Source organism: Acanthisitta chloris, unplaced genomic scaffold, assembly GCF_000695815.1.
Source record: "Acanthisitta chloris isolate BGI_N310 unplaced genomic scaffold, ASM69581v1 scaffold6711, whole genome shotgun sequence".
NCBI classification, from domain to species: Eukaryota; Metazoa; Chordata; class Aves; order Passeriformes; family Acanthisittidae; genus Acanthisitta; species Acanthisitta chloris.
In genome coordinates, this window is record NW_008655376.1 from 18223 (window position 1) to 28201 (window position 9979).

Sequence of the window (9979 nt, forward strand, 5' to 3'; positions counted from 1 at the left end):
TATACTATTTGTAGTCCTTAAAGGGTATCTTTTTAAGATGTCTCAACTTTCTCTTCCAGTAGGCAACAACATATGGACACATAAAATTACTGGTGTCAGAATAAGGATGGGGCAACTTGAAAGATAAGTTATTGCAGAGAAAACATTATCTTCCCTGTTTTCTTTAGAGAAATCCTTATAAAGTGGACTAAAATGTCTCATATTTACCTGTCTCTTTATACCTATCTGTGATTTTGGTTCACATAATTCTAATAACCCAGAACATTCTTATATGAGGCACAAATAAGTCATGTAAAAATACCTATTTTATTATGTACATTTAGAGGTTCAAGTTAATTTAAACTGATACAGTTTTTTCTTCTTCAGTTCCATCTTTTGCCTCAAGATGCTCGGCTGCTGCTTCCAAATACTTTTCTTCAGTGACCTGCAGAAACATAACAATTTTGTTTTATTTTTTAGATTATTTCATTCTCCTTGATTCTGAAAACCCTCCTCTCATACTGTCACTGTGACAAGAAAGGACAGCCTACAAAGACAATTATTTTCTTCAAAATTAAACAAATCTGAAGAATATTCAAACTAAGTTCATAGAAAATACCATGGGCTAAGCCACACAAATAAGTAGATATTGGACCTGAAGGCTCTAAAACATGTGCTGTTTAATTCTTACAAAGATTTCCTATGTTTACACATCCTTGCTAGTGTGTCTCTGGTTATATGCAGCTTATGGTATTTTACAGTTCCATTTACCTTAAAAACTTGCCTTTTGCATTTACTGAATCATCATAAAATTTCCCTTGGGCAAGTGCATTCCAGCTTTGACACACGGGTTCTTTAACGGAACACTATTTGGATGAAACTCATTTCCCATGTGGTTTTAAACAGGAATACCCAAAGTAGTGTATTCATGCAGTTTAGTGAAACAGCATTCCCTTTTATCTCCACTAACTTCCACCAAAGTTCAAGGCCAGGCTGGACGGGCTTGGAGCAAACCGGTCTAGTTGAAAATGCCTCTGTCTGTGACAGGGGCTTGGAATTAGATGATCTTTAAGGTTCCTTCCAACCCAAACCATTCTGTGATGCTATGACTCAGTGGTATCAGATTTTATCCCTGCATTTACTTATAAGAAACACGTTGACATGTGTTCTCTGAAACCTGTGGCAGAAAACTTATTACCTAAAATCTAGGTGAGTGTTCGTGATTGAAACAGGAAAAAATAATTTTTAATTTTACACGTGTGACACCAACATTAGTTCTAGAGATGAATTTGATAGTTTGAAGTGGTAACTAATGACAGCTTAACAATATTATTACAAAAACACATGGGATTCTCAGCAGACAGCTTCAGAACCATGGATGTAAAGCCTAATATAATTTGCTCCATTATTTTAATTGTACAAATTACACCAATCCAATAGTGTATGTTTTTTTAATGGCACAATGCATTTAATAACCAAACTTCAGAAACAATACTATCAAGTTCTCTACTCCACAAGGAGTTAGAATTTGTGTTTATGCCATTTTTCTTTGCCTGTGAACATTTCCATTCCTAAAGATGTTCTTGACTATATTACTCAACTATAATCATTCAAATTCTCCTCTATCACAGCCATACCTTTGTAGCTGGTAAGCTGCACTTCACCACTAAAAACTTACCAGCCTCTTCGACCTCTCCAGCAGTTTGTGCCACACAATGTGGTGAGCCTATGAGAGATGTCATTAAATGATGTTAGTGGAGGTAAAAAAAGTCTTATCATAGAATAGATTATAACAAATGTATAGAAATGATGGCACAAAACCATAATAATGGTTACAGATGTTACAACTTATGGTTTCAGTGCCTGATTTGCCCATATTCTTTCAGGGGACTTGTGTACATGCCCCAATCCCTGGAATTGTTCAAGGCCAGGTGGGATGGAGCTCTGAGCAACCTGGTGTAGTGGAAGGTGTTCCTGCTCATGGCAAGGGGGGTGAAACTAGATGATCTTTAAGGTTCCTTCCAACCCAAACCGTTCTGGGAGTTTGATTCATTCACTGTATGGAATCACTGAGGGGTTAACGGGCAAAAATGGGTATTATGGTGAGGAAGGGAATACAGAGATGAGCTGAGGAACCCGTGAAAACTTCCCCAACTGAGACAACAGCAAATGTACTAGACCATGGGTCAAAATCCTGTAAGTCAATAGGAATGGGAAGAAATACTCCTATCTCCATCTAGAGTTCTGCAAAGCCTTTGTTTATGACTGCTTAGTACCTGGACTATTTTTGTTAGCATTGTTCAGTTTTACTTTGGTGGCACTAAAGACTTTGAATATACCCTTTATCAGGAGCGTAAATTCCAAGTTCTGCTCTTTCCTGAAGCTGAATAAACACAGCCACACAGTGACAGTGTAGTGCAGTGAAAGGGCCATCTCTTTCTGCTACTGCTCTCACCTTTGAATTACGTTTAGCTACCAGCACAGATGAAGATTGCAAAGTAAGCCAAATGCTCTAACTTAAAGTAGGAAAACCTGCACCAAATGGATTAATTACCTTCAAATGGATTGGCAGGGACACACCCTGGAACCTTTTTATCAATTCTGATTGCTCAGTCTGAAGATTATGGGCTGCTGTTATCGCATACTGGAAACAGAAACCTGTCCTTGGTATACAAGGTCCTTCACTAACATCTACGAAGTCACCAAACCTGATGGGATGAAAAAAACCAACTTATGTCAAATATATTTGGAGAGAAGTACAACCATATTAGGTTTTACTTTTGATTAGCAAATTCCTACCTACAGAAAGAAAATCCTACGTCAAATATAACCAAATACCCAGTTCTGCATTTCTAGGTTTCCTAAACAAGTCACACAATTTCCTAAAATGAACTCAGGAAATTTAAACCTCAAGGCTAGGAAAAGGATCCTAGGTTTAACAAATCTTTGATGCCATGTTGGCTTTAAAACTGTGTCATTCATCTGTGTCATTCATCAGAAAAGGACTTGTCTCCAAGATCACATATTTTCCACAGTACAGGTATTTCCCTTTCAGGTCTCGGAAAACTACAAATCCATTTAAAGTGAGATACAAAAAGATGTACAGCAAAAGCAATACCCAAAACAAAACACTCTTCAGAAACAAACAGGCAAGCCCATGTTCCTTATTAATGTTCTTTCCTTCCCACTCTAGTTTGCTCAGACAAAACACTAAAATTCCAAGAACCGTCACTGCAATGACATCTGTTCCTTTAGAGATATGTGGATTCCAAAATCAAATGCAGAAAAATTTAGACATCTAGAAAACTGAATATCCTACATGGCTTAAGCTAGAGAGAAATTCTTTAAATTGCCTGAGTTACAAGTTTCCTGCCTCTAGTCTAAGACCTTTATACTTTCCACTGTATACCAGAAGGCTGTTCCATTCCAATCTCCACCACTATAAGGCAGCAGCTTGCCTTAGGAAGTCAGGAAGATCTTGACAACTTTGGAAGAAAAATCCACTCTACAATGCAAATTCTTGTTTTCAAACAACTATTTGGTTTGTACTTTATTAAACCTGTCAAACTCTAGAGATTCACTTAGATTTCATGTAAAAGCATTTACAGCAGTAAGACTTTTCTGTCACTTACCACTGTAAACATAAAAAGAAATAGAAATGTAGTGAGATCCACCAAGTCTTAAGTATCACAAAACAGTGTCTGTATAGAGGGGAAAAACCCAACAAACCACCCCAAACAACTTAGGACAGACAACAGACAGCAATGAATACAAGTGATTTTTAAATTTGAAGCCATCACAAGTTAACTTACTCTTCTCATTTGCAGAGAACACTTGCAATATAATCAAATCTTTTGATCATTAAATCATTATAGCATGAGAGTTCAGTTTTGCTCACCTGTGTAATGTTACAATTCCTTCCACATTTTGAGAAGCTTTTCTTTCTATCATCTCCACTTTGTACCTGAACAAGACAAAAAAGATGCAAAAAATCCTCACCTTTAACAGCTAGTTCTTGTAAGAACCCTTCAGAGATCCATTTAAGGAGCATTCTTAAAAATCATGTTTGTATTGATGTCAGCTTTGAAACGGGTTTAAACTCTTAATGAGCACTGACTTGTTTCTTGACATACCTGTTAGTTTTAGTTTCTGGGAAAATTACAGAGGAAATTATACTAAGGACTACTGAAAGACATATGAAGAACATCAGGCATAGTTAACATGGGATCCTGAGACAGGATGTGTGGGAATAGCTTAAAGCTCTGCCAGGGGAGGTTCAGACTGGACATTAGGAAGCATTTCTTTAGCAGATGGTGTTCAAACACTGGAACACACTTCCTGGAGAAGAATGCCTCAAGCCTATCAGTGTTTAAGAGGCTTCTGGGCAATGCCCTTAATAACTTGCTGTAAGTTGTAGCCCCAAATTGGGCAGGCAGCTGGACCAGGTGCTTGTTGTAGGTCCCCTCCTAGTGAAATTGTCCATTCCAGTTTATTCCATGCACATGTTATAGGAAGCTCATGCTCCCTCATCAGAATTTTATTCAGAAAGATACAATGAACCTACTACTATAAATAAAAATCAGAGGGTTTCAAGTCACATATAAGACTAAACAACACCACCAGACCACCTAAACTGATTTTATGCAATGTGTAGCCCTCAACAGCTGGTCACCTGCAAGAGTGGAAAGGGTCGTCTGTGCTTTTCACACACACAATGTCTAAAGCTACAACCAAAACTCAGCTCCCACCTGCTGTCAACGCAGCCAACGCAGTCAAGAGATGTTGTCCTTACGTCACATTAGTATCTTCAGCATTAAGCTAAAAAAAAGCTATTTTTGCAACTTTAGCATAGTTTTATTTTGGTTCACAATGCAATAATTAGCTATCATTTCACTCCCACATCTCTCCAGCTACCAAAAAGCTGTGGAGCAGCACATTTTTGCTCAAAACATTGCTAAAGTGTTTTTCAGCGAAGACTGGAGTGTTTTGAATAAGCCTCCTTTTATAGCACAGGCCAGAGTGTTTTAACCATTTTCTCCATGCAGTGCTCAAAAACTACACTTCACCAAATCTTCATTGAAAAAAGCAAGATATGAAAAATCTACATTCCTTTAACTACGAAAGTCTTTCAGCAAAGGCTGAGAGTACCTACCACACCAAGGCTAATCACCAGAGCTTCAGTTTTAAAGTAGTGAAATCTTGAAGCTCACTAGTGAACAAAAGTCTTAGTCTTTCAGTTTGTCACAAAACTACATCCAGTGAAGGTGCCTAGTGTTTGCCTCTGGAGAGAATGGAGTCAGGCTCATTCAGAGCAGTGGGACAAGCACCTGCTTACCCCACCTGTCACACCTGATTTTAAATTTACAAAATAAGCACAGCTTTGAAATGCTTTCTAATTGTCTTTTTCAAAGAAAGGCAAATTCAGACACTTGCCTGTTATGCTGAAACATTTCATGTGCTACTTTTGCCTCAACTTGCAGTGTTTCAAAGGGCAGGTCTTGGTGGATTAGCTTCACGGCATCTCTTGTAAGAGAACGGAAGTTATCCTAAAAGACAGGACATATAAAACTGTTACCACTGTTTCACAGCTGCAATGAACAGATAACACTTAACAGCAAACACTAAATATTAGTCAAAATAACAAGGATCACCCACTATCAACTCTGAATATAAGAATATTGCTGTAGTACTGTAACTCTTACTGTATCAGCACCAGATCACTAGAGATCAACACTTTAAATGGACTGACTCAGTGCCCAGTCCAATTGACAGGCATTTTTCCATCGAAAACAACACAGTGCCCAGTCCAATCGACAGGCATTTTTCCATCGAAAACAACACATATTTAGAGTTAAACTTCTCAAACTGATAGGCATTTTTCCATTAGAAACAACATATATTAATTAAACTTCTCAGGTTCTCCCTACATGATATATATACATACAGTCTTGCTGTTGTTATATTTGTCTGTATATCTTGTTTCCCAGAGTTGTGACTTCACTTCTACTGTGATGAATCAAAGTGAAAAAAAAAAGTACAGAATATCCAACAACTAGAAATTGGTCACCTTGGTCCAGAATCCAAAGTTCTGCATAACTCAGACTTATTGATAATCAAGAAATTGTTATGAGGAGAAATTACATTTATAATGTCACGCAGAAAATATTTCCAACTGAGTTACTTCAACTACAAGATCATACTGAAGAAAAATCTGCGTTGTACCAATTTTGCTTTGTCAGCCACTCACACCTCTGCTGGTGTTTGGGCACGAGAACAAGAATGGGCACCAGAGAAGTGAAACATTTGTGATCACAAATGGTTCTGAGACTTAGACAGTTCGATTATTACATTTACTGCAGAGCACGAAATATAAGCAAGCAGTTAAGGAGAGCTTCAGCTGAACATGCTCACGTTATTCAACAACATGCTGATTCTGCTGTAAACCACCAGCTGAAAATGTGCATTACACACAATTTTATTTTCAGAGGCGTCTGCTCACACAAAGACTATGGTTGCATCTATGTTATCAGGCTGAGGAGAAGCAGATCTGTATAGTAACAAAGCTGACACTGAGGTCCACACAGTCACATCAACTGTTTCTGGAATTGTATTTCAGACTAGAACTTACTCTAGTCCCACAGACCTAACATCTGTAAGCATCTGGAGGACAGCTCAGGGTTTAGTTTTATCTGAAAGGAACTCTGAGAGCAGCCTGCAATAGGACCAGTGTGTGGTAAGTGCAGAGATAAGCTCCCAAAGAGAACTCCTGATGTGTAGATACACCTCACAAACAGGAAAATAACCCCTTTGCCCCCTCTCCCCCATATGAAAAAGAAACCGTGGACAAGGACATAGAGTATACAACTTTCAGGGTAAGAAGTTGTTTTGCTTACATCTGTTGGTTTCCAATCATTCAGTCTATTGTCCAGAAGTACGTCACAACAGAAAGCTCCAGAGATCACTGCAATTGCAATACAGAGAGAAAAATATTCATGTTTGTAACAAAGTATGTATTTCACAGACATATACATTCCTATAGCAAAATGAATGACAAGAAAACCAGATCTATCTCAAGAAAATAATCATAAAACAAAAATTTGCAGCTGTGATTATATGGTCAAATAACAGATTAAACCTGTGTCATTTTAATTTAATTTCACTAAATGAGAAGGTAATTTGAAATAAGTTTTAATGCAATGTTAGTAAAATACAACCCTGTTAAAGAGGGGGAAAATATCCTGCTTCACAAAACTAACACTGGAGAACAAAACCAAACGCACTCACTTTGAAAACACTTTTCTTTTGTATGCATCATACATTAAAAGTTTTAACTAATAAATTGTAAAGAGGAACTTACTGCATAGAGAAATCAGTCAACATCAGAGCTGAAGTAAAATGTTTATCCATGACACAAGCATGGCACAAATTACTGATGAAGACAACACAAATTCCTGTGACAGCTATTAGAACACTTTGGGTATATTTATTCAGTTATTGCCATTTAGAAAATCAGATCTATGAACCCACAAAGCTCATGCTATTTCTGTACATACAGTATAATGATATAGCTCAGTATATCCAAAATTGTACCAAATACTGGCAAAACTGAAATATCCACTCATACTTACAAGAGAAATGCTGAGATTAATAAAAACAGTTGCAGGAGGACTTCACATGACCAGCAACCAACCTTTTAATAAATCAAACCACCTCTCCTGTGCATGTTCTCGCTTTTGTACATCTTAAATCATATCACAGATGAGCAGGTGTTACTAATCCTGGTTATACTTCAATAATCTTCCAGCTCAGTGCAGACACTGTCACTTTTAGTCACTCAAGTGCTCACAAGATTATGCAGGTATTAGAGCAAATTTCACAGAAACACATCACATCTAGAAATCTCACTCATGTCACCTCATGATACACAGGTTGAGTTACTAACTTCAGCTATGAAATCCTAAGTGGACTGAAGCCCAGCAGCCACACAGGCCAATTATCGGTACATTAATAACAAAATTGGTTTTAGTGTGATTATTAAAGGCAACAACAACAGCATGGAATGCACATAGCAGAATGAAGTGTTATCAATCATTGGAAAAGGAACCTCTGGTTTTTTGGTAACTTTCGTTACGGAACACTAATTCAAGAAGCAAGAAGAAACAATCAACATAAAACACTTGTATCATACCTGGCACTTCTGGAGCTCTAACCAGGGTGACTGAGTACTCATCCTTGAACGCCCTCTTTAGCACACATGCCATGATCATGGCACAGGAACGCCAATAGGCCTGTGAAGAGATGTTCAAAATGTGAATTTATTACCTAGAAGCTAACAAGACATAGCAGCTGACCACCAGCTAACTATTCCAAATTTAACTGAATGATGCACAAACCTAGCTGTCAACCCAAGCATTCTATCCCTGGAAGTGCTCAAGGCCAGGCTGGATGCAGCTCTGAGCAAGCCGGTTGAGTGGAAGGTGCCCCTGCCCCTGGCAAGGCATTAGAACTAGATGATCCTTAAGGCTCCTTCCAACCCAAACCATTCCGGGATTCTATGATTCCTTTCTTTAGCATTTAAACTTCTATTTAGAGATGATTCTCCATACAGAATCAAAATAAAAATAAATCCAAACTGCACTTAGAAAGCAAGCCATATGTTTCGATGGAGAGATTTAAATCTGAAATCATAGAACAATAGAACAATATAGACTGAAAGGGATGCTAGCACATCACCTGGTCCAGCTAATGATAACCATGATGCACCATTAAAAAGCCACTAAAAATATCTGAACTTCCATGGCAACAGAGTTCAAGAAAGCAGACAGACATGGAACTGAAAGGGACATACAGAATCAAGTGGTAACAATCAGGGTCACCTGTAATGAGGAAAGATACAATTGGGGTCATCTACAATGGAATAAGGTACTGATTTACCTTGTTTACTTCCTCTGGATCTTCATCTTTGAAGGTAAGGAACTGAATTTCACATGATTTGGTCAAGGGCCTGTACATATCCCACACTTCCCCATCCACAAGAGCCAGAACTGATTTCTTGCAATGCCATTCACTTAAATCTAAATAAAGTAAAAAAAACCCACAAAAACAAACAAAGCATTAGACAGCTATTAACACTCAGGATCAGCAGTTCAGACCCCTCCCTGCATTTGCAACAGCAAGCTGCAACTTCTACTTTTGCAAATTACTTGGAAGGATGAGCCTCCAAAAACTAACTCAGTTTTACTTCACTTGGCAGCACAACATTCATCATCAGGGCACAGTGTTAGTTTGAGTCTTACGCATGGCACAGTTGTACGGCGTGGACAGAGCTTTGTTCATCACAAACACAGTGCCAGGGTGTGACTTCCCAGTGTATTTCACTTCTATTTTCTCAATCCGTGGGTGGAGAGACAACTGTCTCTCCTTCTCTTTGGTGAAGAGCTCATTGCGCATCCGAACCACCTCCTCAGGGGTCAGCCGGTAGGCAGCCGGGCTGCAGATGAACCCTGGAAAGAGGAGAGATCTGGAGTAAGCAATCAGGAGTTTTCCAAGCCTCTTTATAAGGTGTTGGTTTCTAAAAATGGAAAACTGCACTGCAAATCAGACTCAATAGGCACAGTGCTATTCAGAGAGCTTCAGCAGCTCTAGGAAGTGACCACACTCAATCCCTGCAGTGCCTGCACCAGGTCACAACAGAACACTCTGCAGCAACAGAAGGTTGAAACTGATTCATAGGAAATTCCCCCTGAACACAAGGAAGGATTTATTTGCTGTGCAGTGACCGCGCACTGGAACAGACTGCCCAGAGAGGTCACGGATTCTCCCTCACTGGAGATACTCCGGATCATGTGCTCTAGAACGGCACTGCTTGAGCAGAGAGGTTGGACCCGATGACCCACCGTGGTCCCTCCTAACCTGACCCATCCTGCGACTGTCACGCCGCTCCACGGCCGCACAGGCGCTTCCCTCGGGCAGGTCACGGCCCCAGCGCCCACCCCGCGGC

The 9979-nt window shown here is 39.1% G+C and overlaps 1 protein-coding gene across 1 annotated transcript; it reads right to left on the reverse strand.

The window, feature by feature from the left end:
• Window positions 1–301: 301 nt before the first annotated feature.
• On the reverse strand, window positions 302–9900 carry MRPL39 (mitochondrial ribosomal protein L39). The gene is made up of 10 exons (XM_009083869.1): window positions 9876–9900; window positions 9276–9482; window positions 8914–9053; window positions 8168–8267; window positions 6873–6940; window positions 5413–5525; window positions 3878–3943; window positions 2534–2687; window positions 1658–1705; window positions 302–424 (listed from the first exon to the last, which is right to left on the reverse strand). Exons 1-10 carry the CDS (start codon window positions 9898–9900, stop codon window positions 338–340), a joined length of 1008 nt encoding a protein of 335 aa, XP_009082117.1. The 3' UTR covers window positions 302–337.
• Window positions 9901–9979: the final 79 nt, after the last annotated feature.

What these genes read in the sequence shown, in the direction of transcription:
- MRPL39 (XM_009083869.1), bottom strand. Translation starts at nt 9,900, where the DNA reads ATGGGTCAGGTTAGGAGGGACCACG. An exon ending in TCAGGTTAGGAGGGACCACG is followed by an intron (nt 9,483 to 9,875) that starts GTGGGTCATCGG and finishes TCCTCTTTCCAG; the next exon opens with GGTTCATCTGCAGCCCGGCT. An exon ending in TGGAGAGGTCGAAGAGGCTG is followed by an intron (nt 425 to 1,657) that starts GTAAGTTTTTAG and finishes ATGTTTCTGCAG; the next exon opens with GTCACTGAAGAAAAGTATTT.